The sequence below is a fragment of the Alligator sinensis genome, unplaced genomic scaffold (genome assembly GCF_000455745.1).
Source record: "Alligator sinensis unplaced genomic scaffold, ASM45574v1 scaffold134_1, whole genome shotgun sequence".
Classification (NCBI taxonomy): Eukaryota; Metazoa; Chordata; order Crocodylia; family Alligatoridae; genus Alligator; species Alligator sinensis.
The window spans coordinates 130,372-155,517 of record NW_005841920.1 but is presented as its reverse complement, the minus strand read 5'-3'; the positions used below and the strand labels follow the sequence as shown (position 1 = coordinate 155,517).

Here is a 25,146-nt window from a genome sequence, read left to right as displayed (position 1 = left end):
AGGAATGAAATGTAGATGTTAAAAAGTGTATTAGCACGGAGGCTAAGAAACACCCCTGTTTCACCCAATTGTTGATGTCAAAGGTGTTGGATTCTTTATTTTCACACGCTGCATTTGCCTTCATAGTTTGATGTAATGAGCAAAAGATGTTCAGCAGTTTGGAGGGATAACCCAGTTTCTTCAGATACAGTAAAATAAAAAAAAGCCCTGCCTGTTGACTGTATTGAAGGCTGTCATCAGATTGATGACGGCTATGTACAGTGGTATTTGTTTTTCTCTACACTTCTCTTGCAATTGGTTGACCAATGGTGGAGTGTCCTGAGCAAAAACTGCATTAACTTTCTGGATAGATTCTTTCACCTAGAGATTGCAACCTAGGGAGCATGATGCAAGTGGCAGTTTTTCCAATTATGTTAAACAGGGAGATACCTGTATAATTGTCACTCTTTTGTTTTTGTATAATTGTACAAACAGCATCTGTGAAATCTTGCAGTTCTACTTCCTCTTTCCAACAGAGCAGTATAACTTAATATACTTTTGAAGTAATTAGCCATTGGCACATTTGTAGATTTCAGCAGGCAAGCAGTCATTCCTGGATGCCTTGTATCCAAGAATTGATTTAATGGATTTCTGCAAATCTTCAAATGTAGGCTCTTTGTCCAAATCTATCATAACTTGTAGTAATCCTTCAAGCTCATTGTGTTTGATTTCAGTCTCACTTGAGTATAGAATTCCATAGTGTTCAATCCAGTGCTCGAGTTGTTTTTGTTTATCAGTAATGACATTTCCATTTAAGTCTTTCAGTGAAGCTATTTTCTTCTTGACTGGACCAATTCCTTGTTTGATGCTTTTGTGTATTCCGGAGCTATCACCTGCTTCACATGCTTTGTGAATATCATCACAGAGTTTCAGCTGAAAATCTTGGGCATGCCTCTTAGCCTCCTTTTGCATTTCTCTTTGAGCCTTTCTCAGATTTTCCAGGGTTATGATGTTGGGAGATTTCTTATAGTTAGTTGGCTCTGTTCTTTTGTTCTCAACCAGTGGTAGAAGGGTTTCAGAGTGCTCTTCAAATCAATTCTGCATTTTTCGTGCATTTTTTGCCAAACGCTGTTACAGCAGCATAGTACATGTTAGTTTTTAAGTTTTCCCAGGCCTTGGTGACTGAGTTATGAAACTTGCTTCCTCAACTTTTTCACTGAATAGTCTGCAAAGAATGTTAGTAAGCTATTTTTAATATCAAAGCCTACTCCCTGCCTTCTCCTTTCTCTTGCTGGCTTCCCATGCTAGAATATGTTGTAACCATTCTCTTGAATATATCATTTTGACCAGTATAGATCACACTGAGACCTTCAGTGTGTATACACAGGCAAGAGTATAAAGGAGTAGAGGCTGCCCTAGACCTACCATCCCCACTTTAGACCATTGATACAAGGCCAGATTGAGTCCAGACATTCAGTGCCTTGATGGTTGTAATTTCTCCTGGAAAGCAACAATTACAGCTCTTGCTGACTGCCTAATACCTCAGTGAGGGCACGTTTCTCTCAGGGTGATGTCCCTTAGCCTTTTTCCAACCAAGGAATATCCACAAGGCAGTGGGGCTAGGGTTTTGAGGCACCCTATACTCGCCCTACTCTGGAGGTTGCAACATTGTGGTATTTTATAGAAGCTATCCTGCCACGAGTAGTCTCACCACATTGCCATCAGGCCTGCTAGTCAGGTGCAGTTTATGGTCATGCACACTGTAACATACACATGTGCTAACTGGATCTTTGGCAGTTAAACAGACATACAGACCCTTACACATGTTAATTGGATCTTTGGTAGTTATACACACACATACACACTAACTGGGTCTTTAGCAGTTACGCATATAAACTAATTGGATCTTTAGCAGTTACACACACATGCTAACTGGATTTTTGGTAGTTACACACAAACACTAACTGGGTCTTTGGCAGTTGCACACACATGCACACACACTAACTGGATCTTTAGCCGTTATACATGTACACATGCACACTTTATAAACTAGTATGAACAGTTTATACTGGGTGCATCTACATGAGACATTTAAGGAACAGTACTGTGCATTAAACCTCACACAAAAACATGCAATAGATTAATGTGCAGTACAGCAGCCTACTGTGCATTTATTTAGTACTTGATTATACAAGTACTAAATTTAATCTGCAGTAGGCACTGCACATTAATGAACATGTAGACACATCCACTGAGAAGCTAAACAAACTAGAAGTTAAATTCAGCTGTAAGTTATGCCATGCAGCAATATAGTGGTGATGGAGAGGCAACCATCCTTAGCTAGAAGGTAGTATGTAGGGGAAGGAAAATCAAACTTGTGGCATGAGACATCCAAGTGATAAACCTAGTTGTGGAATAATAATGCATTTTTATTCTCAAGTGCATAAATTACCTTGTGACTCTCTCCACCATGGCAGGCAGTAACTGATATATTTTAAATCGTACACTCAAAACTACTGTGAAATATTTAGAGATTGTGTGCGCTTACTAAGAGACTTCATTTAGGAATAACATCTAAGGGTCTGAACACACATACGTTTGGAACTGTTTCAAAAGGGCTGCCACTGGTATAGTCTAACTGTTGTCTGATTCAAATGTAGCAAAAGCACCTCCCCAGCTTTAAACCTGGATGAAATAGGGCTGGAGCCAGTTCTGCTACATTTGAGTTATTCTCAGCTCATTCCCACATAACAGTGAGAACATACCACCTGCTGCTGGTTTGAAACTTCTCCTTTTGAAAGGGTTCCAAATGTATGTGTCCACTTGCATAACTAAATTAATTAGGTAGATCCTCACTACTGGGCTGACTGCCTGTCTGCCCCCTTATTATCTTGTTAGTGATGCTATGAATTAAGCACCCTTGTAAAACAAATCAAAAGAGAGGTTTGTCATACTAGTTACTCTTTTAGAAATAACCTAATTGCTTTGGAAGGCACTGCTACCAAAGCTGTCCTTAGGCAGAATCACTGCTCATATTTCACATTGTCTGGATGGGTTGCCAGTGCTCATTAGGAAGAGAGAAGTCTTCCCTGAAACATTTAAAACACTGTAAGACTATGAAATGCTATAATATATATTTCTGAAGGAAACTAGAACAAAAGAAATTAGGCTTTTGAGAGCCTTTCAAGAGTCCAAAAATACAGGCATGTTGCCCATGTAAACAAACTATAGCTGGCAGGGATACTGCAGTATGCTGAATCACTTAACTTCCCCAAACAGTAGGCTGTGAATTCAAAATGGCATGCCTAGTGAACTCAGTTACTTTTACAGCTGGGTTTAAAGTGGGTTAGTTAACACAGTTCTTTTCTTTAAAAGTAAATGAAATACATTTGTATTTTCTCAAGCACATTAATTTTATCAGTAACTTTTCTTAGTATGGTGCTTTAGATAGTTATAAAAAGTATTTAAGAAACTGTTTAAAATCACAGAAAATAAAAGCAGGTAATGAAACGATTGAATAGCAAAATTGCCTAGCTTTCAATGAATTAATGGCCAAGTTTTTAACAAGCAGCTAAGTGAGCTAAGGCACAAGTGGCATGGGCAGAGTAGAGAGAGAGCAGGCAGCACAATGATGACGCAGGGAGCAGAAAGCACAGCAACAAAGCAGGTAAGGGAAGGGGTCAGAATGGGAGGGTGCAGGGCTTAATTTGTGGTATTCCTGGCCAAAAAGGTTGGACCTTGCTGAGTTTAGGCATGACTATATGAACAAGTTACCAATAGGAAAGCTAATGGTTAAACTTAGAGCTATTCCCTAGTAATTGCCCAAGTGCACATTCTTACCCTGTGATAAGTGTAAGGTAGATTGCCATTTTTACTGAAGGGAAAGCTACTTCATTCTTACCTCAAGAAAGAGCTTCCACATGGCCAGTTGTCAGAGCAGCTGATTTACTATAAATTTACATGCTAGCTTTCCTCCTAATAACTTATTCATGTAGCTTTTCATTATATTAGTTAAGGCATTTGTGACAATCCTATTTAATAAATAATAACCATGGTAATATGTCGATTAATCGGTAACTATTTTTAAAGGACTATGATGATCTTAAAAAAGAACCCATGTAATCACTAAATGTGATTTGTTATCTCAATACACTGCACACTGTTTTGTACAACACAACACTAGCAAGTAAAGTAACTTGAGAATCTGTGTCTTTAGCCCTAGTAATATCTGCCAATAATGTGGTGAGCTTTGCAACTTGAGAGATGGCAGTGTGTAAAAAGGAAGCCTCTGGACTGAATGTGGCTCCCTGCCCTACCTACAGGGGCAGGAAGTGAAAACCAAAGGAGGGAGGGGGTAGTCTGGAAATCCTGGCCACCATAGCAACAATAGCAATGATGGAAGTAACAGCTGAGCAGGAGCCTCAAGCTTAACTCATGGGGGCTGCATATGGCCTGTGGGCCACCAGTTGGAGAGCTTTGTTCTACACACTTCCAAATTAGTGTCCCTCAGTTTTCTCCCTATCTTGTAGCCTTTCAGAACCTCAGTCACAATGATAAAAAGGACTGTGTAATGATTTTGGCTTTACAATATGCTAAATAATGCATGTTCGTTGTTATTGACAGAATGCTCACCGAGTCATTTCAAATGCCGCTCTGGGAGGTGTGTTTTGGCCTCCAGAAGATGTGACGGTCAGGCTGACTGCGAGGATGATAGCGACGAGGACAGCTGTGGTAAATACATTAAAAGATCCTACTGAAAAGAGTGTAGCTGGAGGGGCAGAAAAGTGCATTGCTCCACTCCTTTATATAGTTCAACACACTGTCTGAATGATCAAAATATTAGTCTTTTATCCTAATTATTTGTTGAAAAAATAATGCAGGCCTCAGCCATCCTTCTGAAGGTCAACATCATTTTTGAGGTTGATAGTGTGAGAGTCCCATTATAGAATTGACACTGGGTGCATCTACACAAGACGCTTACTGCACGTTGGCTTAATAACACGGCAGTAGTGTGTCATGGCAGAAACCATACTAATAGCCTAGTGCACAGTGTTATTAGGCTAATGACAGTAAGCGTCACTAAATAAGTGTGCACTGATGCTACTGCACAGTAACTTTAGGTACTGCACGTTTAGTTAGTGCTTTATGAAGGAAGTACTAAACTAAATGCTTAGTATCCAAGTCATATGCCTGAACATGTAGATGCACCCAATGAATATTGGTTTAGTACTCAGCAAAAAAATAATGTTGCAGGCAACATTCCCCATTGTGTTGTTCCAGGTAGAGTTTCGGTGAGGTAAAACTGGATTCAGTGGCAAATCAAGTGCTAAATAATTAAATTAATTTTTCAGTTTTTACACATTGACATTCTTTTTATGATATACAGACCTAAGCCAAAGACCTCATAGGAGTCTAACCTGTGTGACTGCAAGGAGCTCCTATGCTGCAAATATCAAGAATGTTATTTCTCATTTGTCAGACTGCAGAAGCAGGCACAAGAATAGCATTTGTATATCTGCAAGTGTTATTGTCAGATATTTGTCAGGGTTCTTTCATGGGTTCTTTCATGGTAAAAGAATTCTTGATACTTAATTCAAGGATATGTGTTGGGGCAAAGCTGTAATGAGCAAATCCCTTGGGAGGTAGAAAAGGACCCAGTTAATTTTCAGTTAATGTAGATTCTTGGCTGTATTCATTGGAGAGTTTCCAGAGGAGTGATATCTCAGGGCCCTGGCAGATGTTACATTTATTATATACTTAATGTGTTAATTAATAAATTGCAACATGGCACAAGCTCAGCCAATGTAAGGTGCAATAAAATGGCAAACCAGTGGCTGGTTGATCATGAGGACCAAGCAGGAGGGCAGCCCCAGAGGTTGGTTTTGGCTAACTGGTTTGGCTCTGGCAGTTCTGCGAATGGGATCTGAGGAATTTTATGCTTCTTCCCAAAAATCATATGGCATGGCTGGATGCACAGTTTTGGAGATCTGGCATAAAATTCTTCACATCCCAGTTGTGCCATATTAACATCTGACGGGCATAGAATTTGGCATTAGTGCAGCTGCAACCATGTCCAGTTCTGATTCCTCCAATTCAAGAAGGGTATTACTGAACTGGAAATCATTTATTAAGAACTATGAGAATTACTAAAAGATTGGAAAATATGCCCCATAGTGAAGGATTCAAAAGAGCTCAACTGCTTTTGCTTAAAAAATGTAGGTTCAGGAGAGGTTTCCTTGCAGTGTGAAAGTTACTGCACAGGGATAATAAAGTACTCTTCCATCTAGCGGACAAAGGGATAGCCAGATCCAGTGCCTGGTAGTTGAAGCTGGATAAATGCAGATTTACTAATTTTTCTATCAGGTACAGTTTTTAACAGCAAAATAATTAACCATTGAAACCATTTTCTAAGGCTTGTGATGCAATCTATGTCACTGGAAATTTTAAAATCAAAACTGGATATTTTTCTAAACTGCATGCTTTACTTCATATTGCTCTAAGGTGTGTGGAGTGTTTTTTGGGTGCTATTTGGTTGCTATTGCTTTTGATATACAGACTGCTGGAGTCTAGGGTATGTTCTGGAAGGCCAGTGCTAGCAATCTCTCTTTCAGATCCTGAAGGTCATGCAGAAAACACAACCTGGATACATGCTCAATGTCAAAAGCTCAGAGAAGCTTATTGTCGTTGAACAGCACACCAGTTTCTCTGATTAACAGTCAGTCCAACTTAGTGAAGTTTACCTTTGATAGGTAGAGATACCATAAGTTATTCGCACTTCCTTAGGTCTCTACAGAGTACAGACCTCCCAACTCCTGCATTTATACTTGAGTACCCTCTGTCTTATGCCAATTCTTATTTTTCTCTTTGTAGAGAAGTTCATCTCTACTTCTTTTGTTTGCCAAGTTTATGCCAATGCCCTTGTTATCTCTGTCTCACTAGTGAGTTTTAACTTTTACATTTGTCCTCAGATTTTTAGCTGCTGTTTTTGTACTCTCTTCAGTGTCTTTTTGCTCATTAATGCGGGTTTATAATTTTTTTTCTTTCTTACTGGGTCATCCAACAGTCAGAAGGCTCCTTTCTCCCACACTGCTTTTCAGGACTGTCGCTTACTATGGCTTAGCATAACTTTGACCTAGCACAACCAAAATTACGACACTTCAAACGGGAATTAATTCAAGAAGTTCTCCTGGGATACACATGATGATCACAATGGTCCCTTCTGCCCTTAAAATATATTAATCAATTTTCTTGTTTAGCCTCCATTCAAAATCTGTTGCCACTTGGTCTTAATTCTTGAGAACTATAATAGCTGTACATCTTTCAGAATCACTTTATACTCCTGGACTTTAAGGTATGAAATATTGCTTTGATATATAAAATGAATTTCTTTAGTAGAAAGATTTTCTTTCTGGTCTAGACAAAATGTCACTAGCAATCAGCAGAATTCTTATCAGCTTCTATAAATATGGAAAACTGCCTCTGCTAGAAAATTACAGCTGTCAGAGTGACATTACATTGACCATGGATAATGTTGTTACTGAAGAACAGCCAGTGCTTTTAGAGTTCCAGAAGTTGCTGTCCCTGGCTCATTCATATTCTTTGTGTGCAGGACAAAAATCAAAGATCGCTGTACTTGCCTTATGTAAGTGGCTAGTTCAGAATATAATAGATCTATTATTTTTTAAATATGTTTTGCAATTAGTTAAAGAGGATTTATTTATAGAGAAATACATTATATGTTAGATGTCTAAAATAAATGATATATTATAAGGCCATGTACACACATAAAAGCAGCAGCTCCTCTCTCTTTTTTTAAAGCTGTGTTACAAATGTGTCTTTGTCCATACCCTAGGTAGCAGAATAGTGTCAAACAGTGCTATGAAAGTGGAGGAAATAGTTTTCAAAATCATCGTTGTCCTTCTTTTACTTGCATTCTTACTATAATGTTTTATCTGAGGTCTTTATTCTTAAGGACTCCAGAATGCCATGGTTATTATTTCTAAGGACTCCAATAACAACAGTTTTCAATGGGTATGGCAAATATAACCAAATTTTAGTTAACATAACATTTTAAAGAGAACAAAGAGATAGTACACGTATCACTATTTTCAATCAAAATTAGGATTTGAAATGTAATTTGTATAAATGGAATAGCTTTTCTACTTCCATTTCCATAAACGTTAACATCACAAAAATGTTATAACAAATTCTTATTCCATAGAAACTTATAAAAAATTGCACATTTGCATGCAGAACTTCTGTTCTAGCAGGGTCACCTCTATTCTGTTCAAGATAAAAACAGCATTAATGCATTGACACAGTGTCCCAAGGACTGTTGTATCTGAGTGCCTTGCAGAAGTACATTAAGCAGTGTAACTAGCATTCATGTCTCCTTCTTCTACCTTTTTCCTCTCATTGGGGAAAATTTTGTTAAAGGTATTTTTTAAAATGTATTTTTAATTTTCTTGCCTGATGATCTACACGTGATCGTTACTGAGGGCAAGGTCAAAGAGGTGTGTCTTGCACTTGGAATTGAAAGTGATATTTGAGGCAGTTCGTAAATCCCATGGGAATTCATTCCACGGCCTTGGATAAAACCCCAACAAAGTTGTTTTTTTTTTTGTTTTTTTCCCTGCACAGATGAATTTTCTCCTTGTAATGGACAGTTCCTTTGTAACGAAGGAGTTGGGAGGTATCATCAGCCACAGCTCCAGCATGATGACTTCAGGAATGTCTATATACGTGCTCTGGGGAGTGAAGAGGGGAGCATTTGAATTAGAGCGGCTCTCAGGAGCTGCTTTAATTAAAACACCACAACAGCTCATGTATTCAGTATCCCGCATTTCAAAATGGCCATGGGGGCACTTTAACTAAATCTCGTTCAGTGCAGGATGCTGAATACACAAGGACACTGCAGCACATTGGAGCATTTTAATTGGAACTCAATTAATTGGGTCTGTTCAGACACACTGTAATCAGAACACATTGGAGCATATGTATAGGCACTCCTGGAAATCTTCTAGATAGCCTGGGCCTAAACTATTAAACACCTTGAATTTGGTCAGGATAGGGATGATCCTGCCTCAGGCAGGATGTTGGATTAAATGACCTCTGTAGGTTCCTTCCAGCCCTAGTTCTCTATGATTTCACCTCTTTTTTTACAATGCAAAAGTCCAGGCTGGGATTAGGAGGCACAAGATATATCTCTTTGGGTGCAGGGAGGTGTATTTACTCATCCTGTTCCCTATCCTCAGACTTGTATCTTTGGAGGGAAAATATGTTCAATAGGAGAGGGCAGGAGTCTGACAGACTCAGCCTTTGAGATCTTGGCACCTCCAACCCAAAAGTCACACTTGCTTTGGAATTGAATCTGGACCATAAACTAACCCTAATGTGAGTGGTGATAATAACCTGCCTCAGACCATTGCTTTCTTGGCCCCACCTATAATCACTTCAGCCATTAATAATTGCTAACTATAAGAGAATGAGGATAAATTAATAATGCTTCATTCTTATTCATTATAATCAAGCTCATTTTTCTCCCAGCAGTGCTTGACCTCTCAGGAAGGCCAGTTATTCCTCTCCATACAGCTAATAACACTATTAATGGAGCTTACTAACTAAGATGCAAATGAAGAGGAAAACGCTATTTGTTCAGAATGCTGGCTTACCATTACTGATGAAACCAAATTAATTTTTTCAGTAGCCATATGAGATAATGTTTCTTTCATAAATCTGTTTACTTTTTAACATCCAAATCTTAGAAACTTTTATGTCCTTTCCCTGACTCGATAACTGCTGTCTTTGACTGACTTGCAGTTCTGTATGGTAGTTCCAAATCCAGAATATCCCTTCCAGTCCATTGAAAGATGTCCTCCCAGAAACAAACCAGTTTTTGTCATGTGGGCCAATCACCTGAACCTGAACTTGGGTTAACTTTTAATGGTGAAAAGTAGTGTGATCAGCTACTGATTGGATTAAACAAATCAGCCAGACTTATATTGTTTTAAAATAAATATCAGCAGAGTAAATCATCAGGATTCTGCTTATCATCATTTGTTTTTATTAGGGCCCCCTGTCTTATTGTGTCAGTGATGCACCAAGACTTTACTGTGTCAAAGTAATCTATCTGTCCATAAACTGTGGTGTTACTATGAGATGCTTTAATTATTGCCTACAGAAAACAGGGTACATTAAACAAGAAAGATAAATGTTTTATGAATGTCATTCTTAATTTACTGCCTTTGGGTAAGAATCTGCCATCAAAACACTCTGACACAGTTTTACAGAAGTTCATTGTGATTTATTATGAAACCAGTGCAGCTAATTAATGTCACTTGGAGGAGACACTGGTTGTGTTAGCTGCATAATGATGAACCTTCAGGAAGGTGCATATAGTTGGCAACGGTGAATCTATATTACCATTTAAGACATGGTACAATATCAGATTGCTGGAAGCAAAAATATTTTTTACATGTTTGTGTGCCAAATACAACTAGCATTTCTCTTCTTTCTACATCAGTGCTTCTGGGAAAAAAATTTCTACATTCTGAATGTGTCTACACGAGACAATTAACTTCCCATTAGGATAGTTTACTGAGAAGTTAGCATATGTGTCTACATGTACACATGTTTACTTCGCAGTAAACTTCCCTAATACCAAGTAAATTTGCTACCTGCAAATGCAAGTAGTAAATTTACTTGGCATTAGTAACAGCGCTGCAGTGCTCATGTAGATGCCTGGTCAGGATCAAAATCTTCTCCTGGTCAGCCATGCACCAGGGGTCAGGAGATAGCTCTGTGCCTCCGGGAGCTGCCTGCTGTTGTGACGGACTCTGCCACAGGAGCTCAGGTGGAGACTATGCCCCTCTGCCCGGCAGCAGGGAGTTCCAAGCACCCTGATCCTAGATCCTTATCTCCCAGACCTCAGTCCACCAACCCGATTAGGGAGTGGGGGTTGAGAGACCCTTATCTCCCAACAGTGGCTACGGGGTTGCAGGGCTCAGGCTGGGGAGAACCTTGTCTCCCAGCAGTGGCTCTGTAACTGAGGGGCCGCTGGTGGGAGATGCGTATTACCCAGCCTGAGCTCTCCAATTGTGGGATTGGGCTGAGAGACTCTTATCTCCCAGCAGTGGAGCCCCATGACCATGGAGCTTAGTCTTCTCCCAGCAGTGGCCCCATGGTCATGGAGCCACTGTTGGGAGATAAGGGTCTGCAAACCTAAACCACATGATTGTGGAGCTGCTGCTGGGAGATAAGGGTCACTGGGAGCTCCCTGCTGGTGGAGAAAGGGGAGCCTGTTCCTCCCCCAGCTCTCTGAGCAAGAAGCTGGTGGGGGAGCAGGCGGGGAAGCTTGTTCCCTCCCCCAGCTCCATGCTCATAGAGCTGGGTGGGGAACAAGCTCCCCAGCCCCTGCCTGTGTGCTCAGGTGGGGACAATGTCCTCCTGCCCTGGCAGCAGGGAGCTTCTAGCCCCTGCTCCACAATTTCAGAGTGGGGGCTGGGAGCTTGTTCTCAGCCCCTGCTCTGCAGTCATGGAACTGGGGCTGGGAGCAAGCGAATCACAGAGCAGGGCTGGGAGCTTCCTACATGGGGACAGTTCCCTGCCCAGCCTGGAGCTGGCTGGGACCTGTCCCTGACCAGGACAGGTCCCAGCCAGCCCCAGGCTATGCGGGAAAGCAGTGCAGCCCAGAGGTGCCTGGGGATTGTCCTGTTTTGGGCAGTCCCCAGCCAGCTCCGGGCTGCACATGCAAACTTCCCTGTGCAGCCTGGGGCTTCCCAGGAACTGTCCTGGTTGGGGCAGGTCCCAGCCCCATGCCCCGATCAAGTGATCAAGGCACGGGGATTGGAAAGAGCTGTAGGGGTGAGGTAGGTCTCAGACCCCTGCCCCACTGGCAGATCGGGGCAGGGCTTGGACTTGCCCGTCCCCTGCAGCTCTTTCCAAGCCCTGTGCCACTGATTGGGGACCCAAGGTCAGGAGCTCCCTGCTGCCTGGGCAGGGGGACATTGTTCCCACCCCAGCAGCAGGAACCACCCCCCCCAAGCCAGTAGACAGCTGTCTCCTGGCCCAGTGCTCGCAGGGGGCTAGCACCCAGGATGAGCCTGGAACTCCCCCTAGTGGTGGCAGGGGCTGATTGCAGGGCTGCAGGGAACTGGGAGCAAATCTGGTCCCTAATCCTTACATGTGTAGACACCCACCTAAGTACTCTTACTCTGCAGTAGTTTACTGCACAGTAAATCTAGGCTGGAGCAAATGCATGTGTAGATGTGCCCTCTGTTACACAGATTATACTGAGGTCCAAGTGTTCTGAGGACCAGGATCCTTCAGGTTAAGAAGGTCCAGTTTGCCATTTTGAACATTGTCCTTTTAGTTTTGAATAAAACTTGACAGAATCCAGGATTAGAAATATTTCTACAACTCTACTTCAGAAGCAGCATGAAGGCCTAAATTAATGGATGTAATATGAATATGCAATTGATATATGGTATGAATAAGGTAAGAATGTTCCTAGTCAAAGACTAGTAGAACATTGTTTATATCATATCCATTTGAACATGCCTGTATTATAACAATTTTGCTTCTGTTTCCTTCTCATCAATAATTATCATTTAATGACTTTTAGAATGTATCTTGCAAATAGAGCATATTTTGGAGGTGAAAAAGGGCTGTTGAGACTGGATGCTACAACACAACATGGAATCACTAAAAGTTCTGGCTCTCTCTGTCCAGGCTGTAAAGAGAGAGGTCTTTGGGAGTGTCCCGCCAAGAAGTTATGCATCAAATACACCATGATCTGTGATGGCTTTCCTGATTGCCCTGACAAGATGGATGAAAAGAACTGCTGTAAGTGCTTAAACAGCTTGTTAATGCATGCTGCAATTTGTGGAGCATTTTGAGGCTAGGATTTTGGAATCCAGGATAAGCTATTGGAGAATGCCCACTAAAGGCAGAATGGCACCTTTCCCTTGTTATGCCAAACTGTCCCTCTCTGTCATGTATGCTCTGCCACCCTCCACTTTTCTGCTCCCCTGGGTCCATCTGTCTACTTCTTCCCTACTTGCCTGGCTCCTCCTTTCCACTTAAATCATGTTGGCTTCTCCTTATTCCCAGTGACTCCTGACTCCTCTGTCTCACCCTGTATCTCAACTCCCTTCATGTGGTCAACAGCTGCTCAGATCTTCATTGTCTAACACTTCACTATAACTCTATAACTTTCAAGTCTGCCTCTGTTCCCCTTGATATTTCTGCTCCCTGACAGCTCAAGTCCTTTCTTCCCATGTTTCTGTTGGCTTCTCCTCTTTGCTGCAGCTAAGGTTGCAATGAGTATCAGAGAAATATGATGATGCCCAGTGTAGTACTCATAGAAGCGTATCAAAGCCTCAGCTTGTAGGCCTGGATAATGGCTGTGTGTAGTGCACCCAATAAGAAGTTGGTCATAGGATGGAGCTGACTTGATTACATTTTCACTACACAGCTGATCAGTGGGTTGGGGTGAGGAGGAGCAGCTTTGGAAGGGCAGCAGATGTGCATGCTTCCATTTTGCTGCCCACCCCTCCAGTGCATATAAGAAACCAGTAGAGGAGACTGAGATGCTTTTGGCTACAGTTTCTTGAAAATGGCAGTGGTACTCTGCTTTGTTTCCTTTTGAGCAAGCTCAGTGTTTGACATTATTAAAACTCCTGGCTTCTTTTCAAGATAGTGATCTGAAAAAGGCACTGGTTGTGACTAAACCTGCCTAGGAGAGAAATTAGGCTCAGCAGAGCTGATTGAAAATCAGAATTTAATTCCTCTGGGAAATTCTGATAGTTCAGTATTTTTTTTTATCTCCATTGCAGAAACTGGATTTTAATTTGGGCAAAAAAACCCAGTGCCCAACACCATTTTGATGTAAAATTCCCTGTCATTTGTAATGCTCGTTGGCAGTCTGTACCACCTCTGTAGGGCACATACATACATTTGAGCAAAATGGCTTACAACTTTGTGGTACCTGAGAAGTGGCCCATAGTGCCTTTTATTATCTGCTGCTGGCTATGAGGTGGTGATCATCCTTCTTCCAAGCAGTCCATATGCATGGACTCCCAAGCAAGCTTTTAGAAAACCAATGACAAGCTCTACTAGACCAGAATAAACTGGCTCTTTCCTAACAGGGTGTGTAGCTTCAATGTTCAAACCTGTTTGGCCTGCTTGTTTCTAGGTGCAAATCAAGATAGTTTGTAAATGTGTGAGTGTTCTGAGACAGAAATAAGTGCAAGCATTACATGTATGTGCAATTAACTGCAGTGTTTCAGAACAAGAGTCATTCTCTACCAGTCCTATTTATACTACTCCCAATACTAATAAAATATAGCCACACAGCCAGCCTTTAATCTACCTTCTTATTTCAGAGAGGTGCAGTGCGGAGAAACTCCTTATCCTTATTTTATAGACAGGAAATTGAGGCACAGAGATAATAAGCAACTTGCCCTAGGTCACACAGGAAGTCTGTGACAGAGCAAGGAATTGAATCTGGGTCTTCTGAGTCCCAAACTAGTTCTCTGTCATTGCAGCAACCTTCCTTACTTTTGCTGTAAGGAGCAGAATTAAATGGGAATAGCAGAAAAGGTTGCTCAGCTGAGGGCTCCCCATGGAGATCCTCCAGAGCCTGTTGAGGAGCTTCATTAGGAGACAATGTAAGATTTATTCTGATTTAACTTTTGCTTGAATTTTTTCCTGGACTGCTTTGTCCCCAACTAAAAAATTACATGGGTGCTTGTCACTGTAGACAGCATCAGTTAATAGTCCTTCGTGCCTTTCATCATGAGTGCTTTCATGTACACTCAGTTCTGTTTTAGCATGTTGTAGGTTAGTGTCTGGCTTGCAGAGGGATAGATACTTTCTAAGCCACACATGTAAAAGGTACAGCCTGCAGAGCCTTATCATTTAGCCAATGCTGTCTGTGGGTCTCTGAGTTGACTCACAGGCCATATGCAGGGCGCACTGGATGGCTCTGCACATGATGTCCATACCAGCTTGTGTCTCAGAGTAGGGCAGCACAGCCCCAGAGCAGCTGGAGCAGGACTGCACCACACCCAGTGCCTGCTCCAGCCACTGCAAGACGTATGTTGGATCCAGAAGGTGGGGCTGGTCTGTGGGGCTGATCCAGACCAGAGACTGGCCCCACACCATTCCTCTGGCCTGCAGGGATGGATGAGTTTGACACCCCTGTTCTAAACCAATAAAATATAAACATTTGAATGAAAACAAAGGGCAAAGTCTCTGAGATGGATTAATTAAGATTATACAATACTCAGTAATTATACCTTTCTGTGCTGATCTGCTCTGGTGCACCAAGGAAAGTCAGAGATGTTGCACCTGTTTCCTTCCTTGGGATTCTGTGATGGTTCAGGAAAGGTTTAAAATCCTTTTTGAATTTGAACTGGCTGATGGATGACCTTGTATGGTTAGTACACTGTACTTCAATTCAGGAGACTCATCAGTCCCTGGCTTGGCTATACCCTTTGCCTGTGACCTGGAGCAAGATTCTTTGTTGCTCAGTTCCACATCTGGAAAAAGAAGAGGATGATACTTTTGGCTTTTAAGTATGTCAAGGAGGTTCTTTCTAATTTCTACCTATTTACATTCTCACTGACATCCTACCAGACTTTTAGCTTCTCTCATTTCTTGGAGTTTCAGAACAGTAAAAACTCCCTATGCCTGAAGAAGGGTGACTGCACCCGAAAGTTTGCCAAGAACTTTTTTCCAGCTACTCAGTTGGTCTAATAAAAGATATCACACCTACTCAAAGAACTTTGCCTGTCAAGGAGGTTCAAATTTTCTTATGTGGGAGAGGGGAATAAAGGATCTGTGGGATATCTGTTTAAGGCTCACAAAGTATCTGGGGTTGTGGCAAAATGATCATACTGCTTTCCTGGGATGGGGACTTGCCACTGGTAAAAGGGTGTTAGCTGCTCCCATATAACTGTTTCACGTGTCTGCTCCTATTCCATAATAAGGGAAACTAAAAGTGCAATAGTTTATTGTTGAATGAAAGGTTTATAAGCCGTTGCCATTTAACTTCAATTTACCATGAGATGGAGTGGATGGAAGAGACTGTTACAGCAGATTCAACTGAACTGCAATAAGTTACCTGCCCACATAAGACAATACAAGCAGTCCTTGCACTTATGGCGGGTTACGTTCCTGGAAAAGGCACTATAAGTCAAAACGATGCAAGTCGAATCTGATTTTCCCACAGAAACAGTGTTATAATAGGGGTTCTTTCCTGACCAAGGGCCTGATGGCCAACTTTTTATATAACACCATATAACACAATATTTAAATCTACTATAAATGATACACACTTTATAGTACAAAGCTTTCTAAAGTGTACTGTATATAAATCGATTAAACAGGGCAATACAGTAACTAATCACATAAAATGTTTTTTAATCAGAAGTTGAAGGAACACCTTCATCAGGGTCATGGAATTCAGAAGGGCTTCTTTGGGGAGACTTAGGGCCACTTGATGGCTTGTTGAGAAACTGATCCAGGGATGTTTGTTTTGCTGCCCTCTTTTTCTCATTGTAAATTTGCCTGTAGTGCTGCAAGTGCAAGGATCCAGTGCTGTAAGTGATAACATGGGTATAAATAGTGGAGTGCCGCAAGTGCAAATTGCCGTAAATCGAAATGCCTAAGTTGAGGACTGCCTGTATGATGGTTAGGTGTGTCCATGCTCTGGGTTAGTTTTAGTGTAATTCCACAAAAAAAACAACATAGAGATGCATTTTACAAACAGTGAGTGACTCAGATTCTATGATGATAGGACTATGGATGAAACTAGGCTGGTAGTAATGCACTGAATCTGCATTATAGGGATGAATGTGTGCATCCCTAACCCATACCATTTCCAGACACCAGTGCCCACCTTCAGGATTGTGCTGGCCTCCCACAGATCACTTCTAACTGGTGGGGAGGGGTTCAGTCATTTCTTATGTCAGCAGAATCTTTCCCACCCCCTAGCCAATTTTGTATCTGAGTCTATATAGATGAACCAGTCCACTTTGTCTCTTTACCCCATCAGATCTTAGTATGTTTTTTTTCTGATAGTCGTATGTTTTTTGGAGTGAAGCATCTTCAAATTTATATTTGTTGTGACAGCATTTTGCAAGAAAGATGAGCTTGAATGTGCTAATCATGAGTGTGTGCCCCACGACCTGTGGTGTGACGGGCATCTAGACTGCAGTGACAACTCCGATGAATGGAACTGTGGTAAGTTGTCATTTGTACATCTGGCTGGAATTGTTGTAGATGGAAATTTTAGGGGTTTTAGAACATTCATTTTCAAGGTGAGGCTGGAGCTTGGAAGAAAGTACAAACCCTAAAGTGGGCAAAGGGAACAGAAAGTTTAACTGGAAAGAATAAGCATATTCCAAGGAGCAGGAAAGGATGAAGGAGGGAGAAAAGTGGGGAATGATAAGGTAGAGCTGTAGTGAACTTCTCAAATGAACTTGAGCTGTAGGAGAAGGAAAACAGATAGTGAAGAGGTTCAAGTCTAGAACTGACTAACTCCCAGTTCTGTACTCTTTGGATTTCGTCTCAGACACCCTCTAATTTCTTTTGTCTTTAGTGGTGTAGGCTTAGAATAGGCAGTTTGAAAATTCACCCGCAGTACCAACACCCAGGGAGAAGCCCCTCATGTTTTTTATAAGCTTTTATGCTCATAAAAGCTGTAGTATTGAAAAGAAGCAGGGTGTGGGTTGTTGATATTGTGGATTGTTGTGGTCTGTTCCATGTTCCCTCTCTCTACCAGTTGGCAATTGGTTCCACTCTATATGAGATGTGACTAGAACTAATCAATTTTTCTAGTCAAAACTCGTAAGTATTCAGCTACTTTTTAAAATTACGTTTTAATGTAAAAGAGAGTGTGATTCTGTGGTTTTGAGAACCAAACATTCTTTATGCATAATGCTTAGGAATACAGCGTGTACATACTTACTTGGTCAATGCAGTAATATACCCAAGCAACACCTGCCCTTTAATAACTGGATGGAGGAACCACTGATTCTTAGATAAGGAAAACAAAAACATGACAATGCAAAGGGAAAATGCTTAACAATCCATGTTAGTATTAACTAAGAAATGGCGTGAAACAAAATTTAAATAACAATATTGTATCTTGAAAAATTACACCAATACTGAACAGCAGAGCTCTTGAGAAGGCACAAATCTGTGTCAATGCATTTTTGCATTGCAATGGACAAATGCATTTTTTGGCCATTTTAGAACTTTCCAATGTGTACTCAGAGTACACCCACATGTGAAACCAATACATGGGTTAGGGAGAGAAGGGACAGCAATAATGGCAGAGAATGGTCCTTAATTTTTTTCTTATGTAGTAGTTCTTGATTTTTTTTTTTCCCTCCATTTCTGTATTCCATTTCAGATATTGTTGTGCCAGGAGCAATATACATTATTATATACATATACATTCTGATATAAATTATTACATGAAATAACACATCCACCAATCTCAATGATTTTAATTAAACTGATGTGGACTAAGTTTCTGTTAAACTTGAATAAGGCAGTCTGAGTTATTTCACTCCCTTCCTGTAAAGTGGTAGTGACTCAGTCTTGTTCAGTTCCTTCTAGACTTCAGGATGTCTCTCTTATTTGGTATCATATGTATCATCTTGACCAGGGCTACCTAGATTCTACTGCCCACTGCTGCTATCTTTTCCAGTAATAAAATAAAAATAGCGGAGGCAACAAAAGTGCCAGTAACTTGCATTACTGGAAGGCATGTTGGGGGATATTCTTTTATTTACAATGTGACAAGTAAAATAGCAACTGTATGAAATAATATTTAGGTTATTTTTCTTTTTCGTTGCAGTCAGCCTGTCTAAAAACATGAGCTTCTTGACATTCCTGACTATTCACAGGTCAGCTACTGATTACCACGTTTGTGCTGACGAGTGGCAAGAAAATTTAAGCCAGCTGGCCTGCAATCAAATGGGTTTAGGGTAAGGTCAGTAGTTTGTAGTATTGATGAATTCCCAGGATGATTGGGCTGGTGGAATTTACTTGAGTCTGTGAATGATACTGGCCATTGTGACCTGCACAAGATTAATCTGAGCACAGAAATGTCTTCCAGAGGAAAGAGCTGATGGAATTCTTTGAACTTTTGCCAAGTGAAAACTCATTCTGATTCAGGCACTTGTAAACAACCATGCTACAACTGTAGTTTAAAAAGTGAGATGAAAAAGGTGGCAGTGTTTGGACTATACCATGTTATCTTTGTGTACAGATACACTTGACTGTGCTGCTACCAAGTGCTCCTTAATCTTCTGGCCATCTATATCAAAAGATTTGTTGTTTGCTAGTTACTAACACTTTTATTCCACACTGTGCCCAATCAAATATACTAAAAATAATTGGTATCTTCTTCATGTTTTAGTTTTATGGTGATTTTCTAATAGGTTTAATTCCAGGCTATCTTCTGGAATGCAGATTATTCTTCTCAGTTCCTTGCTGTCTCAGAACCAACTGGTTATCCTGGTGGTGTCCAAGAGGGTTTTTTTTCCCCACTTATTATTCTTGTCTAAGTTTTATCATCAGATATTGTGCTAAAAAGTTGGATTTTAGCTTTCCTGTTTCTAATGCTCTTACAAAGAGGTAAAAGTAGAAGAATAATGTGCCAATATCTGCAACTCCTTTCTTTTTCACAGAAATATTTCCCTCCATCTATCTAGGGTCTTAGGTAGGCAGGTAGTTTTAGTGACTAGTATCTGAAGACATACATTTAAAATCAAGTCTGCTGGTCATGATTAATGTCCCAGATGTGAAGTTCCACTTTTTTGCCATCTGAACAGGCTAGAAGACATTTGTTGGTCCATTATTAATAAGGCATCAAATCCTGTTTCACCTAGTAGCTATTGGGGCTGTGCGAAGCTTTCGTTGCTAATTTGTTTTGGTGTAAATTTGGCCCGATTCAGTGGCCAAATCTCCAAATCCGAATTGAATCGGGAGACCCTTTAATCTCTCTGAATCGAATCAGAACCCTCCGACTAGATTCGGAGAGATTTGACGATTCAGACATAGACACAGCTTTATATGTTTTTGTCTACATACCTTAAGGTACTGGGTGGCTTGTGAATGCTGAGGTGGTGGGGTGGATGGAGCGTACCATGGGAGCAGTGGTGGACCTCCCCTTTCACCCCCCTACTCAGCGACTGGTGCCTCCTGGGTCAGGGGGGCACAGCCAGGGTACGCCCAAAGCCAATTGCCAAGCTGGGTGGGGGGGAGGGCACAGGGAGGGGTGGTCCCCCATGCGCTCAGCAATGGACCCGGAAGTGGACCAGAAATACTTTCGGTCCACTTCCAGGTCTGCCGCCGAGCTCACAGGGGGGCCCCCTGCATTCTTGTAGGATGCTCCATCTGCCCCACCATCTCAGCGTTCATGAGCCACACCTGGTACCCTGAGGTATGTAGAAAAAACATTAAAATCTGTGTCTATGGCTGAGTTACTGATTCTCTCAATCAGCATCCAATCTTCATATTCAGATTTGGCCAAATGGAATCAGGACACTGATCTCAATCAACAAATCGAATCACTGTCCTCCGAATCAGGCTGAATTGGAATTGAATATGGCCCACTTCACACACCTCTAGTAGCTATCTATGTGGCTCTAAAAAGTCACGTCTAAAAGCATGTATATACCACTTCTGTAGTACTCCTGAGAGTACTGCTATGAAGCATGCCCTAATGTTCACCTGTGCCTACTGCAGGAAGCCTGGAAATTAGGCAGTAAAACTGCCTCAAGACCAATCCTGCCACCATTGTCAAGATCTCTGTAGTGCCTGAGAGCAGTAGCAGGAGATCTGTCCCTGGATCCTTCTCTTTACTGCTTCTTATGACCAAATCTTAAGGCAAAGATGAAGGCATATTACAAAGCTCATATTTTATTCAACAACTTGAGCTGATCAAGGATATAAGAAAATGTAAAATCCCACATTTTTTATATGACTAGTTTTAAATATGTATGGAAGAAGGATGAATGCAGGAAGCAGACAGATATAAATCACAGAATCTTGAAAACCAATATTAAGTACATTTTTTCTGGTGGTCCAGTAAAGCTCATAAGTAATCTCTGCACTGATAAAGGTCATCTTCGTTACACTTCTTAAAGCAGCTCCTCTTTGAAATATGCATATAAAAAGCAGAGTTCTGTTTAAATCATGCTTGAATGAAGGAACTATTTTTCTGGTTGTTTTGGATATAATAACAAGTGTCATGCAAGATTTCTGGAGTCCCAAATTGAGTGCTCATGTTACATCTGAATCACAGAGGTCCTCTAAAATTGCTCTAGCTTAAATTAGATTCTGAAGAATACTTTAAGAAGTTCTGTATATATTTGCCGAAATAAAAAAAATGGATTTATCTTGGTGATGTTCTTGCCCCTTTTGTATTTACTTTCTGGAGGTATTTTAGGAAATCAATTTGCTGAATTTGAAACAAGTATAGAAGAAATTTCATGAAAGCAAAATTTGAACTCAGATATGAGTGCTCACGTAGCAATCTTAAAACTGATACTGTTAAGAGCAGCTGGGAGATGATCATCGCTTGCAGTATCAATCCAGCACCTGTTGTTTTTCCAGTACCTACCCCCTTATTGTTTGTGGTGACCAGACTGTTAGCCAATGTCGCTAGAAAGTATTTGTAATCAGATTGCTTTTATTGGGCTCTGTATATTTCTAAACTGCAGCAAATTGCTGAAGAAAAAATGTTACAGAGATTAAGACATACTGGATTTCGGTTATAGAACATGTCTGTCTCCTTACAAGTGGAGTTAATAATACACAAAAAGGATATGAATGTTGATACAAGGAAGAGTGGATAATTATAGATTTTAACAGAGTTACCTAGTACAGACATTAAAAATGTTCAGGTCAAAGGGTTCCGAATCAACATTTTATCCCTGGATCTCAGGAAGTTTGGAATGGAATATTTTTCTTTACCAAAGGACAAGATGCATTTCTGTTTCCCATGGGGACAATGATCTTGAAACAATGCAAGTGGAAATTTACAATTTCTTGTCCTTTCAGTGAGGTTTTCCCACTGAGGTCATTTCTGAGGCAGCATGTAAGACAAATGTTTTCTGCCGTCTCAAAGCTCTTTTATAAGAATGTCAACTCGGGGGTAGATCCAGAGATTTCTTTTGGGGAAGCTGGACTTGGGGAGCCCCTGAGTGTCATGTCTGTGCTGTGCATTGTATGGTGCTCTCTGGTACCACGAGAACTTTTGTGGTAGCAGGAGATGGGTTAGTTGATTCTCCTGTTGTTCCTCCCCACAACTTGCCTGCTGAAGTGGTAGGTAACCATTTAATGAGACTGAAAAACCTAAGATTAAGACTCAGTTTGTGTCCCATGCCTGCCTCTAATAATACCAGTTTTTCCTTGCATATAGCAAGCCCCAGCATAAAATATGTATTTTGATTAAAGGAGAGCCCGAAAGAAAAAAAATCTTTGACTGAGTTAAGTGAGCGACAGCAGCTAGGGAGCTGAGCCTGCTGGAGAGTCTGCTGCCAGCCCCACATGCTGGATGGGGCCTGTGGACCCATCCAGCATGTCAGATCTGGGACTGCATGCTGAGTCTGACCCTGCATGCTGGCTGTGGAGCCACATACTGGGTTCAACCCCATGCTCTGACTCCATGGTTGCACATCAAGTCTGGGACCCTGCATTGACTGTGGAGCTGCATGCTGGGTCTGATCTGGCATGCAGCCCTAGAGCCAGTGCTCAGGGTCAGACCCAGCATGTCAGTTCTGGGGCCAGGTGCCAGGTTGGACCTGTCATGCCGAGTCTGGTCACAGACCAGCCCCGCGTATTGGCCCAATCTAGCATGCAGATGCAGGGAGCATAGGCAACTTCCCCACAGGTCCAGACATTTAGTGGTGGGGAGCAGTGGTAGCGTTCATTACTATGGCTCCCAGAGTTGCAGCAGTTAACACTGCTGCATCTTCACCCCCTGTGAAATGTCTGTACTTATGGGGATCTCTTTTCCTTGCATATAATATACCCCCCCAATTTTTCTTAGCTGGTTTTGGGGAGAAAGGTACAGGTTATGGGTGAGAAAATATGGTAATTCTAATATATTAAATAGAAATTCTAATTTCTTTTAATAATTGTTCTGAAATCAAAAGCAGTGGTTTTCCTTTATACTCTTGAGACAGTTATGTTATTTATCTAAAGTTTTCTTTTATTTTTCAACTTTTACTATGTTGGAGCCACCATTGTCCCTGCAAAAGATTGTCCAACAAACAAACAAACAAACAAACTGCACAAGGAATACAATGTATTTACCAGAACTAATTCTAAAAAGAAAGAACTTCAATAAATATAGTATATTTAATTTGTCTATAAATTGGGCTTCTAGGAAAGACATCACCAATACTAATACCTTCCACGTTGGCAGGGCAATTGAGGTAACCAACCTGAGACATGAGACATGTCACAAATGTCACACAATGAATTGAAGGAGAGGACAAACATCACAATGGCAGATAAGGCAGGAAGCAGAAAGCAGAGCAGCAGTTTGGTCAGGGAGCAGTAGGCAAGGAGCAGAAAGCTGAGCAGCGGATCAAGTAGGAGAATGGGATCAGAGCGGCATTCAGGGATGGTGTGGAGTTAATTTGTGGCACTTCTGCCAAAAAGATTAGCCCACACTGGCCTAGATAATGCAATAAAGATTTCAGGATTTCATGCTACTTGAAATTATTTCACTTATTAGCTGTAAGATGGGCTGTGGCAAAAGAATGGTAATATTATATTGATAATATAGCCTTATTTTGAGTAGATACAAATTGGAAAGGATTGTACATTTTGTTAGAACATAGAATGTAAGTCTGGAAACATTGGTATAATTTTCCCTCACAATATTCACATTTCAGAATGGCACCAACATTGAGCAAAACAGGTTTTTCTTGTGCATGCACATTCATAATAATCCATATCCTAAAGGGATTTTAAAGAGAAAATATTTTGTAATTTTCCCTCAAACAATTAAAGATCTAAACAAATTCTGTCTTGTGGCGCCATTGTACAGAAAGCACCAGGTGTATGCAAGTCTATTTAATAATAGCTTATGATGATAACTGAAATTGATTTAGTAGCTCTCCTGTTTATTTTTAGAGCAAATAATATATGTTGGATTCAAAAGTTCAAACTTCTTAAGCTTGCAGTTACTGTGATAGGTACCATGTGGTATTTTTCTTTATAAAGCTGTTGAAGATAGAAATAATACTTGTATTTAGTAGCATGTTCCCAGATGAAAAGTCCCATGCCATGTCATCTTTAAAACTTGAAAGCAGTGGCTTTCTAACTGTTTGCGGATATTTCTAATTGTTCAGATTTATATTAACCTGAAGCAAATGAATAACATGTAATAATGAAGATACTGAGTGGTGTTGGATTAATTTAGCAAATGATACCTATTATACACAAATAACATTTCCAAGTGACAGATTCCAAAATATCAGTATAGTTGGAAGCATGAACATTTTAAATGTGACCTCCAGTAGTTGGAGCAACATAAAAGATAATTCTGTTGTGCCTATGGTACTACCCTCAGGCCACTTTCCTGGCTGGCAGTCAATATTAATTCCATGAACATTGTGTTTTTCCACAATTTGTCACAGTGTAACAAAGTGATGTGTTATTACGTTGTGGAAAATTGTTTAAATTCCAAGCATTATTTGGAAAGCTTTAGTAAATGGACTAGACCACTCAAGTTATGCTAAGTGTTCTTCTTAGCAGTACATATATTTTCCCTGAGCGTGAAAAGAATGTTAGACATTTTGGACTGGAAATGTTTCCAGACTACAAATATTTCCATAGCTTGAGTATTACATTTTGTGGAGTTTAAAGCCAGAGCGGATCATTAGATTATCTCATCTGACATCCTGTATATCAAAGATAATTTTATTTCATCCAGATACCCCATATTGTGTGCTACAATTTTACTTAGTTGTTAACGTTTTGGTGGTCTATTGTAGGCCGCAGTAGAGAAATGGAAAAAGCAAGTTGCCACTGATTCCTGAAGTCCCTGCAGTGACAGGGAATTGATTAGGTCAGTATGCCGAGGCAGGTCTAGCCAGTGGTCCATGCAGCACAGGTTGCAGATGCTACATT

The 25,146-nt window shown here is 40.8% G+C and overlaps 1 protein-coding gene across 11 annotated transcripts in view; it reads left to right on the top strand.

Annotated features, from left to right (window-relative positions):
• The window catches only part of CORIN (corin, serine peptidase), a 352,509-nt gene that overhangs the window by 222,092 nt on the left and 105,271 nt on the right, over positions 1 to 25,146 (top strand). For all 11 annotated transcript variants that reach the window (XM_025198376.1, XM_025198378.1, XM_025198372.1 and 8 more), the window contains 4 exons: positions 4,603 to 4,710; positions 12,709 to 12,822; positions 17,116 to 17,226; positions 18,851 to 18,980. In XM_025198376.1, the coding sequence (XP_025054161.1) occupies positions 4,603 to 4,710; positions 12,709 to 12,822; positions 17,116 to 17,226; positions 18,851 to 18,980 (463 nt within the window). The remainder of the gene's footprint in view (positions 1 to 4,602; positions 4,711 to 12,708; positions 12,823 to 17,115; positions 17,227 to 18,850; positions 18,981 to 25,146) is intronic.